General features: G+C 42.8%; 1 protein-coding gene across 3 annotated transcripts in view; it reads left to right on the top strand.

Annotated features, from left to right (window-relative positions):
- The window catches only part of LOC133510637 (phospholipid phosphatase-related protein type 4-like), a 185,011-nt gene that overhangs the window by 28,352 nt on the left and 132,562 nt on the right, over positions 1 to 24,097 (top strand). For all 3 annotated transcript variants that reach the window (XM_061838779.1, XM_061838778.1, XM_061838780.1), the window contains exon 2: positions 19,628 to 19,813. In XM_061838779.1, the coding sequence (XP_061694763.1) occupies positions 19,628 to 19,813 (186 nt within the window). The remainder of the gene's footprint in view (positions 1 to 19,627; positions 19,814 to 24,097) is intronic.

Genomic DNA, 24,097 nt, shown 5'->3' with positions numbered 1-24,097 from the left:
TTTTAGACATCTAATTTAGTGTTTAAATAAGCAGTCATTCCCTTTAACCTCAAAACTGTTTCAAAGGCAGGTTTTTGTAGTTTGTGACCTGTACAAATTTACACAGGGAATTGAGAATTTTTGGAAGACATAAGCCCTAGTTCCATTCGTAGGTACACAAATTGTAACACTTGCAACTGTCATGGCCTGATTATTGTCACAAGAATGTGGTTTTACATATACGAATCTGCTGTGTCATTTTAATGAACTACAATTCAGTTTTTTTGTATGTGGTTATCCAATTTGTTTTTCTGTTCTCACATATACCACTCCAACAGAAAAATTAAAACAATGGACAGCGTTTTTCATCCAACACCCAACAGCAAAATTTAACTGTTTAGTCACCATTATGACAGCAGTCTCACTCCCCTAAATACCTTGGTTGGGTTGTTTTCTTCACTGGGTTGAGACGGTCGGGTTCTAAATACCACTACACCCTGTGTACTATAGCGACCTAGGCAGTAGGAATGAGAACAGCTATCTTACAAGTGGCCAATAAAAACAAATTAGTTTTTAGTATTAACAATGGTTTCAAAACTAATAATCTTCTCACAAAAGACACATGAACTCAAGTATTCCTTTTTGCTATTTTTAAAGCTGTTGGGGTTGTCAATAATTCCTTCCCACTTGAGTGAGGTTTTTTTCATCATTCGTCTATTGGTCATTTTGTGGAACATATCGGTAATTTGTATGGTCTCCCAAACAATGTTTGGAACGGAATGAGACCTATCGCGCTTGTAATGTATGTATAATTTTAATAAATCTATACATTGTGTCCATGGTCCGTGTTTCTTCCATGCATTTCATCAGTCTGTTCTTAATTGTACTATTCATTCTTTCACTTTGTGGATGGTAAGAACAGTGGTGTTTCAAGTTAATGTGGAACATGAGTCATATTTTGTCAACCACTTTGTTGACAAGGTGTGTTCTATTACTGTGATGTCTTTGCGTAATGCTTTAGCTACTGTTAGTGCATCGACTTGTTTAGTTGCAAATATTTCTGCCCATTTTGAAAGAGTATTGATGATGACTAAACAGTATTGTTTTCCCTCACTTTTGTTTAGTTCAATGAAATCCATGTGTATTTTCTGAAATGGATATGTAGCCCGAGGAAACTCACCACATTTTGGATGCACATTCCCTTGTGGGTTAGGTTGAGCACAGGTCAAACAAGCCCTACAAAATTTTATTTTGCATATTAGTTAAATCCATTGGTCGTGTAATGCTTTTGTACCAGGGCTACCATTACCCTTGTTGAGACATGGGACTTCCTATGACTCAATATTGCCGCCCACTTAAAAAGATTTTTTGGTAGAATGGGTTTTGTATATGTGCTGAGAGAAATCCCATTTTGTAATGTAGCACCTTTATCTTATCTCATTTTTAGTTCTGCTTGTAAGCTTTGTTGTTGCTTTTTGATGAACACATCATCCGAAAGTATGTCTTCATTTTGTTACATGGTCAGCTATTCCCATCAAGGTTTTGGCTGCTACTTCTTTTGCTGTTTTATCTCCAAATGCATTTCATAACGATACCGTGTCTGTATTTGATGTGTGCGCTGCACATTTACATACGGCTGTCTTTTGGTAATTGAACTGCTATGAACAAATTTTGTCGTCGCTCTGCATGTGTCACTGATTTTCCTGTAGTTGTCATCATTCCTCTATTTTTCTAGTATTGTCTGTATAGATTGTGATACCACTGTGAATTCAGCAGCATTTGGTCTCAGATTGTTTAACACTGTCCAATAAGGTGTTTTTCTATTCAGTTTAGTCATCCCAATCCAAATCTGGTTCTTTTTCTGTCCATTGAGAAACATTTTGTGCTGCCTGTACAAATTGTACCAAACTCTTACACTCCTGTTCAGTTTCTTTGTACAATGATGTGTGTGGTGGTGTCCATTTCTTGTGTAATGCATTTAGTTTGTCAGTCAGTCTTGTTCTTGCCACCACTACTGATATTCCATCTGAGTACAGATAATCAATCCTGATTTTGGCTGGTGTGATCAGTTTTTCCCATATTGGAGTCAGTGGTCCACCTAGGGTGACTATAATGACTTCCCCCTGAACAGGGTGACAATTGCTTTCTGTTCGAGGACATTCTCAAGCTTCTACCACAAGTGGCAGAGAACTCTTCCCTCTGCATCCCCAAACATTTGGCACTTTTAATTTCCTGTTCAAATGAGGTAGCAAACCTCCACTCACACTTTTAGACATGCACATGTTTCATGGAGTTTAAGTACATAAGGACACTCATCGTCCTGTTCTCTGTTTTATAGTTTAAGTACATCCAGGACACTCATCATCCTTTTCTCTGTTTTATAGAATACTTTGTCGACTTGATAGGGACTAGTATTCTCAAGGTTTTGCTTCTGCTAGACGCGCAATTCACTCATTTCTCATGAGTGTGTGAGTTTCCTACTCACCAGAGATGTCTCCACTTCCTTCAGAACCACGTCAACCCTTTGTCTCCAGACGCAAAGTTGCTAACCCAGTCCCAGAAAGGGTCTCAGGTGCCGTGGCCATGGTCTTTGCCTGGACGTCGACTCAGCCCCTGGAAACCTCAGGTATCTTGGGATCTGGCTCGAAGGACCAAGTAAATGTCAAGTTTACCAGTTAGACATTCATTAAACAGGACAAAAAAGCAAGCAAAGACACCAGTTCAAGTTTGACAGCTCGCAAGGAGAGAGGAACTATCAGCAGTTCAGCACTGCACTCTCTAATTATCCTCTCTTCAGCACCTCTATTTATTTGGTTTCAAACACTCCTTATTTACATGGATGTTACAAAAAGGTGACGGTGGAGCAAAACATAGTTGGAAACAATGTGTACTTGTTTGTTCATGTGTATGTGTGCATGTGTGTGGAAGATTGCTGAGAACATGTTTGGTAATCATTTCTTTACCAGACAATAGGTGCTCGTGGTTCTAACAGCTCTGATGATTAGATGTTCTTGTTCTTGTTCTTATCTCCTGATAAGCGGCTGCCACATTATCTGGAGCAGAGCAAAGCATTTCTTTATTGGAAGCTGATGTATGATAATTATATTCACATTTATTCCTACAATTAGATTGTGTAATTCTGGACACAATCATAGTTATTTACATGTAAGTAACTAGATGAGCTGTTATTTTCACTTCTATCGAAAACATTTAAAAAAAAAAAGAGTTGTACTGGGGTGGCACAATGCGGCAGTTGTGACAACATCATGTTACAGTCATTATCTTCTTACAATCAACTTCCCATCTCTGACAATTGTGCTTTACAGTCAATCATACATTCATACATACATATCCACTCTCGTTATACAATCAAGGACTTCAAAGAGTGACTCATGTCACTGACAAAAGCAATGTTGCCCATCCATCCATCCATCCATCCATCCATCCATCCATCCATCCATCCATCCATCCATCCATCCATCCATCCATCCATCCATCCATCCATCCATCCATTTTCTATTGCTTTTGCGGGTCGGGTCGCAGGGGAAGTAGCTTCATCAGGGATACCCAAAGTTGGTTCTACCTCTGCTCTTACAGGTCACCCTATGTTCCTGCCTGTCCTGGAAAACAGTGCTCACTACTGCCATTTGTATCCTTTTTTCCACCATCTGGCCTTTCAGTTCCTTTCTTGGATGCCATACTTAATCATCACTTATTCACCGCCCCTGTTTCCTTCACCATTACAATCTGCACCAATCACAACCCTCTCTCTGTCTGGGATGCTCAGAAATACTTAATTTAGTTCCTTCCAGAATTTGTCTTTCAACTCTAGGTCACATCCTACCTGTGGGGCATAGCCTTTACATTATACGTAATTTCCTCAATTTCAAATTTCCGCCTCATCACTCGATCTGATACTAGTTTCACCTCCAAGACATTCTTAGCCAGCTCTGCCTTTGAAATAACCCCTACTCCATTTCTCTTCTCAAATACTTAACGAGAAAATAATTTAAACCATGTTTCTAAACTTCTAGCCTTACGACATTTCAACCTGCTCTCTTGGATGAACAATATATCAACCTTTCTCCTCCTCATCATGTCAACCAACTGCTGAGCTTTTCCTGTCATAGTCCCAACATTCAAAGTCCCTACACTCAGTTGTAGGCTCTTCCACCGACAAATCCGATTTCCACCTCTTCTTTGTCTTCGACCCACAATGGCTGAATTTCCATCGACACCCTGCAGGTTAGCGGCGATGGGGCATTGTTAACCTGAGCCACAACCAATCTGGAATGGGATTCTTTCGATGAACGCTCATATTCGTTTGTTACAATTTTACGCCGGGTGCCCTTCATGATGCAACACTCTGCATTTATCTGGGCTTGGGATCGGTCTACTTGTGCCCCCATAGGGCTGCATTCCAACATAATGAATCTCAGTGCAGAAAAAGTTAACACTTCTCTGGCTTCAGCTTGGCCCTATGCTGCTGCAATGCTTGGAGGACCCTGCATTCCACTTCTACATGCTCCTCAAAAGAACTGGAGAAACACAGCACATCATCCAGTTAAGGGATACAGCACTCATCTCTCAGCGTGTTAAGTTTCCCCTCCATGCTCCTTCGAAATGCACCAGGGATGTTGGATAACCCAAAAGGTATTCAGACCCACTCATAAAGACCCCATGGGGTTATAAAACCAGTCAGGTATCTTGCTTCCTCCACAATGAAACCTTGGTGGTAAGCTTTTCCCGATCCAAGATAGAGAACCAAGCATATCCTTTGAAGGAGTCTGTGAGAACTTGAATTCTTAGACGAGTGTGGTGGTCTGGCATGGTTTTCTTGTTGAGGAACCAGTAATCAACAAACAAGCCCAGGGAAACATCTTTCTTCCACACACAGATCACAGCAGCTGACTTAAGGGGACAGAGAATTCATGATCCACCCTTTAACCAACAGTTCCTGAATGTAGTCTTTCAGTTCTCTCTACAGTGGTTTTGGAATAAAAGCGTAAGCCTTTTGTACCGGAATGTCATCCGTGGTCCTGATTTCCATTTGTGAGCAAGGGATCCAACCTATGTCGTCACTGTTGTGAGAAAATGCTCCACATTGCTCATATAAGACCCCCTTTACCACTTCTTGGTGTTCTGGGCTCAGGTGGCTGATATTGAGTGGAAGAAGCCAGGGCTCAGCTGTGGTAGGGCTGGTGGAACTGAAGTGATTCACCTCAACTGAGTTCTTTCTCTCTGTGCCCTCAGTGTGTTGCAACTCTGGGACACTGGTGTCAAGAATCTTGATGATGATGACGTCTGTGGTTGTAAAGTTTGGAGGTGCATGGCACCACACATGAACTGTCCTGCTAGGTGGGATGATGGTATTGTTTTTTCCCACAGCACGCCTTGGGTGGAACTTGAATAAAACTCACAATAGCTTCTGCCTCTTCTTCCTCTACCTCGAGTGCAGTGCGCACAGTAGCTTGATCACGGTTGCAACTCCATAGGCTGTGGGCTTCTTCCTTCTGATGATTTCACCCAGCACTTTTGCACCTACCAGGTTCTGAGGCAGTTGTGCTTGACTGACGAGGAAATGTGCCTGTATGGTGAGATTAGGATCATCATTTCTCGACAGATTGACGGTAAACTCAACCGATCCACTGTATGGGATTGCATGGCCAGTGACTGCGAAGATGCCAAGTTCTCCTTCCACAAGCTTGGAAAGGGCCCGCACTCTGTGGTTGGGGAGGTCAGTGTCAGCCCATTCCTGCTCGATGATATTCACCTGTGACCCTGAATCAAACAACACAGTTGCTGGCCAACCACCGATCAAACATTTAAGACTTTTTTTTTTCAAACTAAAGGTGCTTTGCACAAACCTTTATTTGGGTGAGTCCGTGTGGGTGTCTTTGGTTGTCTTTTCAAGTTGGGTTGGTTTGCTCGCTGATTCGAGATAAGACCCAATATTTGGAAATGGAGGTGTCTGCCGGTCTCTGTGTGTTCCCCCATGGAGGCCGAGCTCCATTTCCCAGCATCTTGCCCCTTTTTAAACATCCCGCTTCCCCACACGCAAAACAATGACTACACTCGTGAACATTCTGTTCACCACATTCAGTTCAACGATGCATGCTTCCGCTCACTTGGGCAATGGGTCGTCGCAACTGTGGTTGGGTGAACTTCTTGGTGACAGTTAAATAACTGTTAAAAGTTATTTAAGTTAAAGGGTTTGGTTGGCTGTGAGCTGAAGTGGCTGCAGGATGAGACAGTGATGTGTTTTTTGCCTGCTAATCAACACATGATGCCACCACCAAGATGGCGCCTCGCAGTGTGGCAGCCTTCGGCACGTTCTCCCTGGTACTGTTTACATTTCTGTGTTATTTGGATGTCTCAGGACTCAAGTACACAAGAGAGGACTTGCAAGCCATCAGTGAGTCTTCTTCGACAACTCTCGACAATTCACCGAATCTTTTTCTGGAGTTACTTGTTGGCGTATTCTTCAAGGGTTCACCTTGGCGACGGAGGGGGATGCGAGCCGGTACACAACTTATACTGCAAAAGAGGGGACATTGACCTGCGTTTCCGTCGATTCACTTCGGGAGCCTATGCTCCCGAGCCAACAAAGTGGATGAACTTCAGCTTCTGATCAAGACCTGCAAAGACTTTGGAGGTTCTGCTGCCCTGTGCTTTATGGAGACTTGGCTTTGTGGACGTGTTGACGCCGCCGCCGTTAGACTCCCCGGCTTTCACCTTCATTGTGTGGACCGTGTCGCAGAGCTAACATGGAAATTGAAAGGCGGTGGAATATGCTTTTATATCAGTGAGAAATTGTGCATGGACATTACACAGTTCAGCACACACTGCAGCCCGCTTTTAAAGTCATTGTTTTTTCGCTGTAAGCCGTTTTATACACTAAGTGTGTGCGCATCTTTCATTCTCGTTGGTGTTTACATTAAGCCTCGAGCAAGCATGAACGCAGCACTGCTAACACTCGCCAAGCAGGTAAATGAGAAAACACAGATTAATCGCTCATTATCCGAGGAGATTTTAACACATCTAAGCTTAACCACTTCTTCTTCTTCCTCTTCTTCTTCATCTTCTTCTTCTTCATCTTCTTCTTTTCCTTTTGGCTTGTCCTGTTAGGGGTTGCCACAGCGTGTCATCTTTTTTTTTTTTTTACCTCAAGATCTACTTTTCAAGCAGCCAGCCTCTCACGAGCTACTGATGACAGGGGGTGGGGGGATGGTGATGATGATGCTCGCAAACCGTTTTAAGGTTAATGTTATGTTGCCTCTCATAGTTCAAATACAGAATTAGCTTTTTGTGTACAGTGTTGTCTTTACTTTCATCCTGGATCAGGCTGTGCCAGGGTGGAATTTTAAAATTACACACCATATCATCCTGCATTTTCTACTTTGGCTTCAGACCAGACTTTTCCCACTCGGAAAAGAGAAAATCTCGTCCAGTTTAACCACTTTTCTTTGATTATTCACATACTCCGACAGTCATTGCATCTTAAAACAACAGCATTTCTTTTTTTTTTTTTTAACTTTCTCCATTAACATCAAAAGGATAAATAAACCAGCATGTCTAGCTCATCTCTGCTCCACGTTGCCCAGACTGTGGTACTAACTAAAGCAGCGGTGGTGGATGCTATCATTATAAAACACAGTGATGGGGTGCGTAACTACTGTAACATTTGTAATTATGAGTGTAGGTCTTTAAGATCGGGGGATGTAAAGTAAACTAGAAAAAAGAGAGTGTGGCGGAGCAGCGGTTGTTGTTAGAGAAAGTCCCGTGTGCTGCCTAAAAGAAACCAGTGGCATCTTCTTTTTTACAATGTGTATGTGAATTGTGCCATTGGATGTAACAACCAGTCATCCCTCACTCTTTGAATCACAAACTGAATAGCTGTATGTTATACTTTCAATTTGCATTGGATTATTTATTTTTTGCACGCAACACAGAATATCTGTGAAGAGACTGCATCAGCGGTGCATAATTGCGTATGTGCGCACTTTAGAGGGAACATTGGCTGACGTCTTTTTTTTTTTTTTTTTGGGCATGCCATCCCGCGATCGACTGGAGGCAGTCTTGGTCGATCGCGATCAATGCATTGAGCACCCCTGATCTCAGCCTATCTTGTGCATCTAAATCTCTAACACCCACTGTCCTCATGTCTTCCCTCAACATCCATCAACCTTTTCTTTGATCTTCCTCTGGCTCTTTTGCTAAGCAGCTCCATCCTCAGCACCCTTCTACCAAAACACTCACTCTCTCGGCTCTGGAGATTTCCAAACCATCGAAGTCTGCTTGCTCGAACCTTGTCTTCAAAACATCCAACTTTGGCTGTCCCTCTAATGACCTTATTTCTCATCCTATCCAACCTGCTCACCCCGAGAGAGAACTTAAACATCTTCATTTCTGCCACCTCCAGTTCTGCTTTCTGTTGTTTATTCAGTGCCACGGTCTCTCATCTGTACATCATGGCAGGCCTCACCACTGTTTTATAAACTTTGCCCTTCATCCTAGCAGAGATTCTTCTGTCACATAACACACCAGAGACCTTCCGCCAGTTGTTCCAACCTGCTTGGACCCGTTTCTTCACTTCTTTACCACACTCACCACTGCTCTAGATTGTTGACCCCAAGTATTTAAATTCGTCCACTCTTTCTATCTCTTCTCCCTGTAGCCTCACTCTCCCCCTTCCACCCCTTTCATTCACGCACATATGTTCTGTTTTACTTCATTTCTCTCCTTTCCAATGCAAGCCTCCATCTAATTGTTCCCCCACCTGCTCCCTGCTTTCACTGCATATCACAATATCATCTGCAAACATCATGGTCCAAGGCGATTCCAGTCTAACCTCATCTGTTACCCTATCAATTACCATGACAAAGAGGAATGGGTTCAGAGCTGATCCCTGATGCAGACCCAGCTCCACCTTAAATTCCTGTCCCACCTACGATACACCTCACCACTGTTCTGCTGCCCTCATACATGTCCTGTACTATTCTAACATATTTCTCTGCCACACCAGGCTTACACCATGCAGTACCACAGTTCCTCCCTTGGTACTCTGTCATAGGTTCTCTAGATCCAAAAAGACACAATGTAGGTCCTTCTGACATTCTCTGAACTTTTCAATGAGCATCCTCAAGGCAAATAATGCATCTGTGGTACTCTTTCTCTACTGTTGGTCCCAGATTCTGATATCTGACCTGAATCTACCCTCCACTACTCTTTCCCATAACTTCATTGTGTAGCTCATCCACTTTATTCCTCAAATGTTGCTGCAGCTCTGCAAGTCCCATTTGTTCTTAAAAATGGGAACTAGTACACTTTTCCTCCATTATTCAGGCATCTTCTCGCCCGCTAGTATTTTGTTGAATAAGTTGGTCAAAAACTCAGCCACCTCTCCAAATTGCTTCCATAACTCCACCGGTATGTCATCAGGACCAACTGCCTTTCCATTTTTTATCCTTTGTGGTGCCTTCTGAACTCCCCCCTTGCTAATCATTGCCACTTCCTAGTCTTTCATACTTGCCTCTTCTACTCTTCCTTCTCTCTCATTTTCTTCATTCATCAACTTCTCAAAGTATTCTTTCCATCTATTTAGCACACTACTGGCACCAGTCAACACATTTCCATCTCTATCCTTAATCACCCTTACTGGCTGCACATCCTTCCAATCTCTGAAGAGATCCTTTTCTCCTTCTTTTGTGTTCAACGTGGTGTACATGTCGTCAAATGCCTCTTGTTTAGCCTTCACCACCTCAACCTTTGCCCTCCATCACATATCAATGTATTCCTTTCGCCTCTTCTCAGTCCTCTCACTGTCCCACTTCTTCTTCGCTAATCTCTTTCCTTGTATGACTTCCTGTATTTTGGGGTTCGACCACCAGGTCTCCTCCTTCCCTTTCCAACCAGAAGACAAACCAAGTACTCTCCTGCCTGTCTCTCTGATCACCTGGCTTTAGTAGTCCAGTCTTCCGGAAGCTCTTCCTGTCCATCAAGAGCCTGTCTCATCTCTTTCCGAAAGGCCACAGAACTTGCTTCCTTTCTCAGTTTTCACCACATGGTTCTCTGCTCTACCTTTGCCTTCTTAATCATCCTACCCACCACCAGAGTCATCCTCCACACCACCATCCTATGCTGTCAAGCTACACTCTCCCCTACCACTACCTTACAGTCAGTAACCTCCTTCAGATTACATCGTCTGCACCAACTTCCACCTCTGCTCCATGTTCCTGCCTTTTCTGGAAATAATTGTGCACTACTGCCATTTGCATCCTTTTTGCAAAGTCCACGACCATCTATTCCTGAAAGTTTCTTTCCTGGATGCCGTACTTACCTATCATCACCTTTATCACCCTTGTTTCCTTCACCAACATGTCCATTACAATCTGCACCAATCACAACTCTCTCTCAGTCTGGGATGCTCAGAACTACTTCATCTAGTTCCTTCCAGAATTTCTCTTTCAACTCTAGGTCGCATCCTACCTGTGGGCTATAGCCTTTACATTCTACACAATTCCCTCAATTTCAAATTTCAGCCTCATCACTTGATCTAATAGTCTTTTCACCTCCAAGACATTCTTTGCCAGCACTGCCTTTAAAATAATCCCTCCTCTATTTCTCTTCCTATCTACTCCATGGTAAAATAATTTAAACCCTGCTCCTAAACTTCTAGCCTTTCCACCTGCTCTCTTTTCCTGTCATAGTCCCAACATTCAAAGTCCCTACACACAGTTGTAGGCTCTGCGCATTCCTCTTCTTCTTCTGCCGGTAAATCCGGTTTATTTCTCTTCTTTGTCTTCGACCCACAGTAGGTGAATTTACATTGGGCGTTCATTGTTAACCCGGGGCATGACTGATCCGTTATGGTATTCTTTAGATGAATGTTCATATTTGTTTGGCACCGTTTTACACCGGATGCCCTTCCTGACACAAGCCTCTGCATTTTCCAGGCTTGGGACTGGTCTACAGATAGCACTCACTTGTGCCCCCATAGGGCTCTATGACTAGGCCAGCACTAACTACCATAGACAAATTCCTCGTGTGTTGTTACAATAAAGCTGATTTTGATTTTGATTTTGATTCTGATCCTGATTCGTATTAGCAGGATAGCCAATGTTAAATGTTTTGGAGGCAGAGTTAGAGACAGCAGTGTTCCTTGGTTTGTACCCTGTCCAGATGTGAGGTTATATATCAGAGTGAGTGAAGTGATGAGAATAGAACTTTCAGGGAAAAGAGCATGAGGAAGACTAAAAAGAAGGTTGATGAATGATGATGTGAGAGAAGAGGAAGATGCAGGAGATAGGCTTAAATGTAAAAAGATGATGCACTGTGCCTACTCCTTCCTTTAAAATAAACCCTACCTCATTTCTCTTGCTATCTAAACCATGGTTAAAAAGATTTCAACCCTGCTCCTAAACTTCTAGCGTAACTGCCTTTCCACATCCTCTCCTGGACACACAATATACAAAACTTATTCTCGACAGTGAGGTTACCTATGCGAGGGTCCTTTTCATGGACTAAAGCTCTGCATTTAACACCATCATCCCTGAACTCCTCTCCTCCAAACATCTCCAGCTCAGGGTCTCGCTTGCCATCTCCCGATGGATGTACAACTTCCTGAGGGGCAGGACACAGGAAGGTGAGGCTGGGGACCCACCTCATCCATGCGCACGATCAGCACCGGGGCACCCCAAGGTTGTGTCCTCTCCCCTCTGCTATTCTCGCTTTCTCCAAATGACTGCACCGTGAGGCATCCGACTGTCAAACTCCTGAAGATCATGGTCATAAAGATTTGTTTCCAACAAACGATACATCTGCGCCATTTTATCCTCCATGGGTGAGATTGCTGTGGTACTTATTCTGTATAGGAGAGAGTGCAGACAGGGAATGCAGCAACATCCACAACAGATCAAAATGGCTGCGAAAGCCCCAATCAAAATTAAAATAGATGATACGAGAGGTTTGTATTTGCCAAACACACTCATCCACTTGTCCCACATCGAGGTGTCAAGACCAGAGTGCTCCTTCATCTTACTGCTGAGGACCCTAAGGCCTTCTAAAGCCCTCGTCAGGCTGCCATCAGCAGGATTATTGTTCAGGATAAAGGTGCAACATTGCTTCCCAAAGAGAGCACAGACACCACCTTTTTCAACCAGGATCATGTCCACGGATATTCGGTTTTGAAATGCCATTACTGAAGTGGTTGTGAGTTGTTCATGCACAGCCTCGAAACCACTTTGAGTCTAATTCCCCTATTTTTGGACATTGTAGTGAATGTAATTAATTGTGTCCACGTTCTTGTTCGTTGTACACCACCAACAAAGTAAAGACTTGAATCTAGCTACCACTTGGTCAGGCTATTTATACTCACTTGAAACACCACGAGGGACACCAATGGTGTTGATGTATGTCGCATTGTTCTGCCCTTGCCAGTCAGCTGCTCTTTTTTTTCTTGTTCAGTTTATCACTGCTTGGGTAAGATGGCATCCACAGCAGAAGTTAGTTCATAAGCAGACATTTGGTGAATGCATAACGGTAGTACCAAGGTTTTCGAGCACAGTATCCATCCGAGAATGACTTGCGACAATGGCCTTAGACTACGCACTGCACACTGCGTACTACATAATTCCTTAATGTGGCTTTAGCTACTTGTTCATCCATCCATCCATCCATCCATCCATCCATCCATCCATCCATCCATCCATCCATCCATCCATCCATCCACTTTCTACCGCTTTTCTGGATCAGGTCACTGGGGAAATAGCTTCTGCAGGGATACCCAGACTTGCATTTCCCCAGCCACTGCTTCCAGGTCTTCTGGAGGGTTCCCAAGCCAGCCAAGAGACATAGTCTCTCCAGCGTGCCCAGGGTTGTTCCGCGGGGTCTCTTTCCGGTGGAACATGCCCAGAACCCTAACCCTCAACAGGGAGGTGTCTGGAAGGCATAAGAACCATAAGAAGCAAATTATTCTGTCCTGAAATGCTAGTAACTTGAAACCAATCATCCACCTCCACCTTTTGCATTACTTTTATTCCCATCAATTTTGAGACTGGTGACAGTATACTACCAACTATAACTGTGGCATTTGGTGACATCTTTCCTTTGCATAGAGTCAGCAAAAATCAGGGGTTTCCTTGTGCCTATGCCAACAAATAGAAGCCCCAACTCAGTGAAAACTTTTTAAACAGCGGTGGATTTTTTCAGGTGGTTTCTCAGTATTTATCTAGATTTGCAAAGAAGCCTTGGTTTTATGCAATTTGAATGTTTGTTTTTGGTATTGGGCATCTGGGGTACTCCCCCGAGCATGTGTCTATAAATTATTCTTATCAGCCACAAAGGTGTCCGATGGTGTTGGGATGGCCAAAACGACCCCCAAGCTGTATAAATGTTAACCAGAGAGTGAGAAGAGGCAAGAGTCAAAGGTTAAATACCCAGAAGGTAAGTCTAAGAGATCGGGGAAACTGGAGAAGACTGCACCAACATCTTGAATCTTGGTCTACAATTCAGCCATAAAAATGGTGTAAAAATCATATATTTGAATAAAACATTTACAACTTTGTACTGTTACGCATAGATCAAGCATATAGAATGGTGTTTAAACGTTAGCCTTGGTAAATCCACTGCTTGTGGTTCAATCCAACATTTCCTACTGTTTGGCTCCAAATTAAGATGAATAGTTCTAGAAGTCTTGCAGATGGACCTGCAAAGTAGACAGTGACATAGTTAGACATTGGTGCATGCATTTGGAATATTTCTTCAGAGTTCATACAATATCAAAACATACATTTGTCTTTAGTTAAAGTTCAAATGCGAGTCCACACTTTGCACTGACTTTCAAATGCCAGCAAGTGTGGTCTGTATTCCAGCAATGTTCCCAATGGTTGAAAGGATCCAACCTTTTAGTCGCTCTCTTACATCATAAGAAGGAAAAGATTACTGGAATCAAGATTAATCGGGGAGCCGTTAGTTTAAGAACCGAATTAAATGTGCCAGCCGGTCTTTGGTGACTATCTTCCACAGCAAACCCGCAGGGAGGAATTTGGTTCCCGATCTAGATCTTGATCAGTTGTTTCCTTGGACACCTGTGAATGTGTCACTACACCAGTGATACAGTTACAGCCTCCAGATGTTACAAAGCAGACCCACAGCATTATGGATCCTTCACCATGCTTGACTATTGGGATGATTGTCTTTCCTTAAAGTGTATGTAAGGTCAATTTTCGAGCGCAAGTTATCTTATCTAGACAAAAATGTGTTCAACTACATCATAAAATAAATATCTTGTTTAAACATAAGTAATTATAAATTATAGTCCGCAAACCTGTACCTACAGTGAAGAAAATAAGCATTTGAACATCCTGCTGTATCGCAAGTTCTCCTACTTAGAAATCATGGAGGGGTCTGAAATTTTCATCGTAGGTGCATGTCCACTGTGAAAGAGATAATCTAAAAAGAAAAATCCAGAAAACACATTATATGATTTTTTTAACAATTTATTTGTGTGATACGGCTGCAAATAAGTATTTGAACACCTGAGAAAACCAATGTTAATATTTGGTACTATTAGCCTTTGTTTGCAATTGCAGAGGTCAAACATTTCTTGTAGTTGTTCTTCGGGTTTGCACACACGGCAGGTGGGATTGTGGCCCACTTGTCCACACAGATCTTCTCTACATCAGACAGGTTTCTGTGCTGTAACTGAGAAACACGGAGATTCAGGTCCCTCCAAAGATTTTCTATTGGGTTTAGGTCTGGAGACTGGCTAGGCCACACCAGAACCTTGATATGCTTCTTATGAAGCCACTCCTTGGTTTTCCTGGCTGTGTGCTTCGGGTCATTGTCACGTTGAAAGACCCAGCCACGACCCATCTTCAATGCTCTGACTGAGGGAAAGAGTTTGTCTCTCAATCTCACAATAGATGGCCGCAGTCATCCTCTACTTAATACAGTGCAGTTGTCCTGTCCCATGTGCAGAAAAACACCCCCAAATTATTGATGCTACCACCCCAATGCTTCACAGTAAGGATGGTGTTTTTGGGATGGAACTTACCATTTGTCTACCCCCAAACAGGGTTAGTGGAATTATGACCAAAACGTTCCATTTTAGTCTTATCTGACCACAAAACCTTCTCCCAAAACTCCTCTGTATCATCCAAATGGTCACTGGCAAACTTAAGACTGGCCTTGATATGTGCTGGTTTAAGCAGGGGAACCTTCCGTACCATGTATGATTTCAAACCATGACGTCTTAGTGTATTACCAACAGTTACCTTGGAAACGGTGGTGCCACCTCTTTTCAGGTCATTGACCAAATCCTGTTGTGTAGTCCTGGGCTGATTTCTCACTTTTCTAAGGATCATTGAGACCCCATGAGGTGATATCATGCATGGGGCTCCACTCTGATTGAGATTGACCATCACGTTTAGCCTCTTCCATTTTTCTAATGATTGCTCCTACAATGGACCTTTTTTTCACCAAGCTGCTTGGCAATTTCTCTATAGCCCTTTCCAAGCCATGTGGCGTTGTACAATTTTGTCTCTGTGTCTTTGGACAGCTCATTGGTCGTGGCCATGTTACAAGTTTGAGTCTTACTGATTGTATGGGGTGGACAGATGTGTTTATGCAACTAACGCCCTCACAGAGGTGCTTCTGATTCAGGATAATACATGGAGAGGAGGTGCACTTTTAAATGCGGACTAACGGGTCTTTGAGGGTCAGAATTCTAGACAGATGTTCAAATTTTTATTTGAATGCAGCCCTATGGGGGCACAAACCAGTGCAATCTGTAGGCCGGTCCCAAGCCCGGATAAATGCAGAGGGTTGCATCAGGAAGGCCATCCAGCGTAAAAACTGTGCCAAACAAATATGAGCGTTCATCTAAAGAATCCCATACCGGATCGGTCATGGCCCGGGTTAACAACGCCCGCCCCCGGCACTGCTAACCTGCAGGGCGTCGGTGGAAATTCAGCTACTGTGGGTCAAAGACAAAGAAGAGGAGGAAAACGGATCCATCGTTACAATAAATAGAGGAATGCACAGAGCCTACAACTGAGTGTAGGGACTTTGAATGTTGGGACTATGACAGGAAAAGCTCAGGAGTTGGTTGACATGATGATTAGGAGAAAGGTCGATATTCTGTGCATCCAAGAGAGCAGGTGGAAAGGTAGTAAGGCTAGAAGTTTAGGAGCAGGGTTTAAATTATTCTACCAAGGAGTAGATGGGAAGAGAAATGGAGTAGGGGTTATTTTAAAGGAAGAGCTAGCTAAGAATGTCTTGGAGGTGAAAAGAGTATTGGATCGAGTGATGAGACTAAAATTTGAAATTGAGGGTGTTATGTATAATGTGGTTAGCGGCTATGCCCCACAGGTAGGATGTGACCTAGAGTTGAAAGAGAAATTCTGGAAGGAACTAGATGAAGTAGTTCTGAGCATCCCAGACAGCGAGAGAGTTGTGATTGGTGCAGATTGTAATGGACATATTGGTAAAGGAAACATGGGCGATGAAGAAGTGATGGGTAAGTACGGCATCCAGGAAAGGAACTTTGAGGGACAGATGGTGGTGGACTTTGCAAAAAGGATGGAGATGGCTGTAGTAAACACTTATTTCCAGGAGAGGGAGGAACATATAGTGACCTACAAGAGCGGAGGTAGAAGCACGCAGGTGGATTATATTTTGTGCAGACGATGTAATCTGAAGGAGGTTACTGACTGTTAAGCAGCGGTAGAGGAGAGTGTAGCTCAACATCATAGGATGGTAGTGTGTAGGATGACTCTGGTGGTGGGTAGGAAGATTAAGAAGACAAAGGTAGAGCAGAGAACCATGTGGTGGAAGCTGAGAAAGGAAGAATGTTGTGCGGCCTTTCGGAAAGAGGTAAGACAGGCTCTCGATGGACAGCAGAAGCTCCCGGAAGACTGGACAACGCCAGCTAAGGTAATCAGAGAGACAGGCAGGAGAGTACTTAGTGTGTCTTTTGGTAGGAAACGGGAGAAGGAGACTTGGTGGTGGAACCCCAAAATACAAGGAGTCATACAAGGAAAGACATTAGCGAAGAAGAAGTGGGATACTGAGAGGACTGAGGAGAGGCGAAAGGAGTACATCGAGATGCGACGTAGGGCAAAGGTAGAAGTGGCAAAGGCTAAACAAGAGGCATATGAAGACATGTACACCAGGTTGGACACGAAAGAAGGAGAAACAGGTTGGCCAGACAGAGGGATAGAGATGGGAAGGATGTGCAGCAGGTAAGGGTGATTAAGGATAGAGATGGAAATGCGTTGACTGGTGCGAGTAGTGTGCTAAATAGATGGAAAGAATACTTTGAGAAGTTGATGAATGAAGAAAATGAGAGAGAAGGAAGAGTTGAAGAGGCAAGTGTGAAGGACCAGGAAGTGGCAATGATTACTAAGGGGGAAGTCAGAAAGGCACTACAAAGGATGAAAAATGGAAAGGTAGTTGGTCATGTTGACATACCGGTAGAGATATGGAAGCAATTTGGAGAGATGGCTGTGGAGTTTTTGACCAACTAATTCAACAGAATACTAGCAGGCGAAAAGATGCCTGAAGAATGGAGGAAAAGTGTTCTATTCTCATTTTTAAGAATGAAGGGTATGTACAGAGTTGTGGGAAATATAGAGGAATAAAGTTGATGAGCCACACAATGAAGTTATGGGAAAGAGTAGTGGACACTAGACTCAGGACAGAAGTAAGTATCTGCGAGCAACAGTATGGTTTCATGCCTAGAAAGAGTACCACAGATCCATTATTTGCCTTGAGGATGCTAGTGGAAAAGTACAAAGAAGGTCAGAAGGAGCTACATTGTGTCTTTGTGGATCTAGAGAAAGCCTATGACAGAGTACCAAGAGAGGAACTGTGGTCCTACATGCGTAAGTCCGGTGTGGCAGAGAAGTATGTTAAAATAGTACAGGAAATGTATGATGGCAGCAGAACAATGGTGAGGTGTGCCTTAGGTGTGACAGAGGAATTTAAGGTGGAGGTGGGACTGCATCAGGGATCAGCTCTGAGCCCCTTCCTATTTGCAGTGGTAATGGATAGGCTGACAGATAAGGTTAGACTGGAATCCCCTTGGACCATGATGTTCGCAGATGATATTGTGATATGCAGTGAAAGCAGGGAGCATGCAGAGGAACAATTAGAAAGATGGAGACATGCACTGGAAAGGAGAGGAATGAAGATTAGCTGAAGTAAAACAGAATATATGTGTATGAATGTGAGGGGAGGAGGAGGAGGAGTGAAGCTACAGGGAGAAGAGATAGCGAGGTTAGACGACTTCAAATATTTCGGGTCAACAATCCAGAGCAATGGTGAGTGTGGTAAAGAAGTGAAGAAACGGGTCCAAGCAGGTTGGAACAGCTGGCGAAAGGTGTCTGGTGTGTTATGTGGCAGAAGAGTCTCTGCTAGGATGAAGGGCAAAGTTTACAAAACAGTGGTGAGGCCGGCCATGATGTACGGATTAGAGACGGTGGCACTGAAGAAACAACAGGAAGCAGAACTGGAGGTGGCAGAAATGAAGATGTTGAGGTTCTCGCTCGGAGTGAGCAGGTTGGATATGATTAGAAATGAGCTCATCAGTGGGACAGCCAAAGTTGGATGTTTTGCTGACAAGGTTCAAGAGAGCAGACTTCGATGGTTTGGACATGTTCAGAGGCGAGAGAGTGAGTATATTGGTGGTAGGGTGCTGAGGATGGAGCTCCCAGGCAAAAGGGCGAGAGGAAGACCAAAGAGAACGTTTATGGATATGGTGAGGGAAGACATGAGGGCAGTTGGGGTTAGAGATGAAGATGCAGGAGATAGGCTAAGATGGCAAAAGATGACACGCTGTGGCGACCAGTAACGGGACAAGCCCAAAGGAAAAGAAGAAGATTGGCCGATTGATCGATCAAACACCTAACTGCAAAATCTGCTGTTCAGGTTCTTGTTAGAGCTCAAGAAGTTGTGCTATCACCTTGAACAGTTGGATGCGCATTCCAAGGTTTAGTGAGGACCAAGCTAAGTTTAGTTAAGTTGCAAAGCAGGGGTCTCGAACTCAACTTACCTTGGTGCTGCTGGAGGCAGTGTCTGAGCTAGGTTGGCTCCCAACCTCGCCACACATGCACATGCGCGCAATTTAAATTTTTTAAAAAACAATCTTCTTAAACAGCTTTTTTATTCTTTATCACAAAATAAGATAAACAAGGAAGCTAGTGTAAACAGGTTGTGTGCAAAACTACTAATAAAACTCTCCGTGGTAACAGTTGTAACTTTCACTCAATAAAAAATGATTCTCTGCTTGCATCAAGCTTGGTCGATGTCGTGCGCCAGAGATTCATACTCCTCGCTGTGACTGGTTGGTTTGTCAGTTCTGCAAACAACACTGTAAATGTGCCATTCATATAAAACGTGAGGGCTTCACTAACATCAAACTTTAATAGTACAGTGGGGGCCATAAAATATCATTGGAGCCGTAAATGGCCCGTGAGCTGCCAGTTTAAGACCCCTGTTCTAAAGGTTATAGTGCATTTCAAGTTCATCCTGAAATTTCACCTGAAAGCCCAATATTCTGAATCTATGGTGGGCAGCATATTTTACATTATTTATAAGTTAATCAATTTCTTATTTATGTTTTTGTTTGTGTTTGTCTTGATTGCAGCTACCTATTCTTGCCCTATCTTTCATCACTCTTTACTTCCTGGAGGTCACAGATATTTTCCAACCAGTGCATTCTGGATACAGTTGCAATGACAAAAGTCTTTCTCTTCCCTACATTATACCCCAAAGAGAAGTTTGTCCTCTGCCTCTGCTCTTCAGCTTGGTATTTGCCATTCCCACTGCCACTGTAAGTAGGATACTTCAGTCACACTCACTTACACTGACTACATAACACTTGTTTAAAATTGATTTTTAGTCTCAACATTGGGACATTTGTTGACATTTAAGGTACTAAAAATGAATGTTTGCAATGATGTATTTTGTAAATTGTATTTTTGGGTATTATACACTGCTGGTTCTTAGCAGGATGGTTTTGGATTTTTGTGACTTTTACCTCTTGTGTGGGGTTTGCATGTTTTGTTTTTACAGCCAAGGGTTATGTTAGATCAATTCAAAAATTTCTTTCTGGTAGTATGAATTGGTGTCTGTCAGCTCTATGAATGACTGATGATCTCTGCCGTGCTTCTCAAATGCTCTTACATCAAGTACCACCCAAAAGATAGTTAGTTCTAGTTAGTCCCACCATGATGACCATTGTTAAAATGCAGTAGCATATGAGACCCACAGATACGTGTTCTCCGCGCCAAAAGAAAGCAGCCTTTATCATCCTAAAAATATCCATCCTTCCATCCATTTTCTGAAGGGTTTATTCTCAGGAGGGTCTCGGGAGTGCTGGAGCCTACCCCAGCTGTCATCGGGAAGGAGACAGGGCACATGGAGACAGACAACACTCACACTCACAATCACACCAAGGGGCTGGGCCAGGATTTGAACCCCAGTCCTCAGAACTGTGAGGCCACTGCTCTTCAGCTGCAGCACCATGCCACCCGTTTTATATTCCATCCATCCATTTTCTTAGACACTTATCCTCACAAGGTTTCCGGGGATTTAGTCATCCACCCATCCATCCTTCCCAACGGGCAGGAGGCGGGGTACACCCTGAACTGGTTTCTAGACAATCACAGGGCACATCGATACAGACAACAGTTGCACTCACAATCACACTTAGGGGCAATTTAGAGTGTCCAATTAATGTATGTTTTTAGGATGTGGGAGGAAACCGGTGTGCCCGGAGAAAACCTGCGCACTCATGGAGAGAACATGCAAACTCCACACAGGCGGGTCTGGGATTGAACCGGGACCTCAGAACTGTGAGGCCAACGCTTTCCAGCTGAGCCACCATGCCGCCCTGTCTTATATTACTTATATTAATTGATTGTAGAAATACAATGAGGATAATTCTCATTTATTCAGTGTATTATGAAACAGCCTTCCATTTTGAAAGTTGTCTGTTTAAACACACGTACCAATAAATAAGTAGAAAGGTATGAAAAAAGCTAACTTTTTTTTTCAATTAATTCAAGTGTTGAATGGATGTTGGCACTCACGGTGTCAGAGCAGTTTCTTAGAACTCCTAAAGCAGTCCTCTTTAGTCCTGGAAAACCGACCACATCCACAACAAAGAAAGAAAGCAGAGCCATGTATAGCTATGGAAAGCACACTACATACCATGCAGTGCGAAGGGGCCCGTTGTACACTCTTGTAAATTTCCAGTTGGGCTCCCATCTTTTTCACAACAAATGACTAACATACACAGCACAAAAAATACTACTTTCTAAGACATTCGCAATCGCAAGTAGTGTAGGAATAATTGTGAATATATTTATCATACATCTGCTTCCAATAAAGAAATGATTTGCTCTGTTCTAGATACCGTGGTAGCAGCCTAGCAGGAGATAGAAAGAACAAAAACATTTAATCATCTGAACTGTTAGAACCAGGAGCACCTGCTGCCTGTTAAAGAAATTATGACAACACATGTACTCAGCAATCTTCCACACACATGCACACACATATGAACAAACAAGTACACTTTGTTTCCAGCTATCATTTGCTCGTTGTCCATGTAAATAAGGGACGTCTTGAAACTAAATAAATAGAGGTGCTAAGGAGAGGATAATCAGAGAGTGCAGTGGTATATTGTATGAGACAGTTTCTCTCCTCTCTCCTCGTGAGACTTGAACTGGTGTCTTTGCTTCCTTTTTGTCCAGTTTAATGAATGTCAAATTGGTAAACCTGACATTTGCTTGGTCCTTAAAGCCTGATCTCAAGATACTTAAGGTTACCAGGGGCTGAGTTGACATCCAGGCAAAGACCGTGGGCCACGACACTTGATTACCTTTCTGGGACTGGGCCTCGACTTTGCATCTGGAGGCTGAGGGTTGACGAGAAGCCGAAGGAAGTGAAGACATCTCTGGTGAGTAGGAAACTCAGACACTCATGAGAAATGAGTGAATGCGCTTCTGGGTGACTGCCGGAGAACCAAACCTCGAGAATAGTAGTCCCAATTGAGTAGACAAATTAGTCTACAAAACGGAGAAAAGGGAAACGTGTGTCCTGTTACGTACTTGAGTTCCGTGAAATGTGTGCATGTGTAAAAGTGTGAGTGGAGGTTTGCTTTCTCATTTGAACAGGAAATTGAGTGACAACTGTGTGATGATGCAGAGGTAAGAATTCTCCGCCACTTATGGTAGAAGCTTGAGAATTACCTCAAAGAGAAAGTAATTGTCACCCTGTTCAGGGGGAAGTCAGTATAATCACCCGAGGTGAACCACTGACTCCAACAGGGGAAAAACAAATAGCAAAATAGTTGAAAAAATATCAAAATAATTGATACAGAACATCTGAAAAAAAAATTAATGTGTAAGGACTAGAGGTTTGTCGAAAGCCAATGTCCTACGAAAATAAAACATCTACATTTGTGGCTGGCAAGCTCAACACACACACACAAAAACCTGCAGGATAAAATAAAATAAAATAAGAGAGAACCACACACACACACAAATCTGGACTCAATATAATGTGAAAATAGCCATAAAAGGTATCACATCTCATAAAGTTGATATAACATAATTTGTCCAGGGAACGGTAGACCTGAGAAAATGTTACCACTTAAATGGTGCGGAAGTACAACAAATTTGTATGACACCAAAGTACTTTCTCAAAGCAGCATGGAGTTCAAAGGTTAATATAGCGCACTTCTGCTATATTTAGACAAAAAGCAATTTTTTTGCCATTGGAAGAGCAAAATAAAACAACAAGGAACCATTTGAAGAATATAGAATTGGAATGACGGCACGCATTAAAGCAAACAGTGGCAGTCCTTAAGATCACACTCTAGGGAGTGTGTATCAAGAGCAATTAAAAAATGCTCTTCATGCGAAATAAAATAATTTTACAAAACAATGGATTGAAAAACATTGGGTTGACAAACCGACCTGCAGCCTGTACCAATATATTAACTAAGCACAACACACATAAAGAAAGCTACAAAATATAAAAAAGAAAGTTGAGACTTTCTGATAGGGGAAGGACAAATTTATGGAGCTTTATACATTTTATAAATTGTGGCCGCAGATGAGGAATAGGCAGGGAAAGAGTAATGGGGAGGGGATGCAAATTTGCTCAAAAAGAAATGATTTACTGGTGTTGTGGAGAAAAAGGTCACATTTCACGTGACTTTCCTAAAACAAAACACCCACCACTGCATAACTAGAGCAGCTATCTCCCCATCAAAATTGTCAGAACTAATGCTCCCAAAATGCAACTTTTTGATTTGCCCCATACGTTTGTTGGGACATGTCAGGTTTATCAATTAGACATTCATGAAACTGGACAAAAAGGAAGGAAAGACACCAGTTCAAGTCTGGAGGAGAGAGGAGAGGAACTGCCTCGTACAATTCACCACTGCACTCTCTGATTATCATCTCCTCAGCACCTCAATTTATTTAGTTTTAAGACGCCCCTTATTTACATGGATGTGACAAAAAGGAGACTTCAAGCAAAACAGTTGGAAACAAAGTGTACTTGTTTGTTCAGGTGTGTGTGCATGTGTGTGAAAGATTGCTGAGTACATGTGTGGTTGTTATTTCTTTAACAGGCAGCAGTTCTAACAGTTTTTTTTTCTTGCTATCTCCTGCTAGGCGGCTCTCACGTTATCTAGAGCAGAGCAAAGCATTTCTTTATTGGAAGCAGATGTCTAATAATTATATACACAATTATTCCTACATTTCCCCCCTGTTTATCCTACATTTGCTACCACATTTTCTATAGCAGAGCAAAGCATTCTTCATTGCAGGCAGGAACAGTTATTGAATTGGAGCAGAGCAAATCATTTTGTCATCGCAGGCAGAACCAAAGCATTCTTAATTATAGACAGGAACAGTAACTAAATTGGACCAGAGCGAAGCATTTCTTCATTGCAGGCAGGAGCACTTCCTGAATTATATTTACAATTATTTTGACATTATCCCCCCGTTTATCCTACAAATCCTCACATCATCTAATAGAGCACTCTTTCGGCTTTATTCTACAGAATCATATTTATGAAAACAAATAGAGTTACACTTGG

This window comes from Syngnathoides biaculeatus, chromosome 13, assembly GCF_019802595.1.
Source record: "Syngnathoides biaculeatus isolate LvHL_M chromosome 13, ASM1980259v1, whole genome shotgun sequence".
NCBI classification, from domain to species: Eukaryota; Metazoa; Chordata; class Actinopteri; order Syngnathiformes; family Syngnathidae; genus Syngnathoides; species Syngnathoides biaculeatus.
This window is presented reverse-complemented; position numbering and strand designations above follow the sequence as displayed.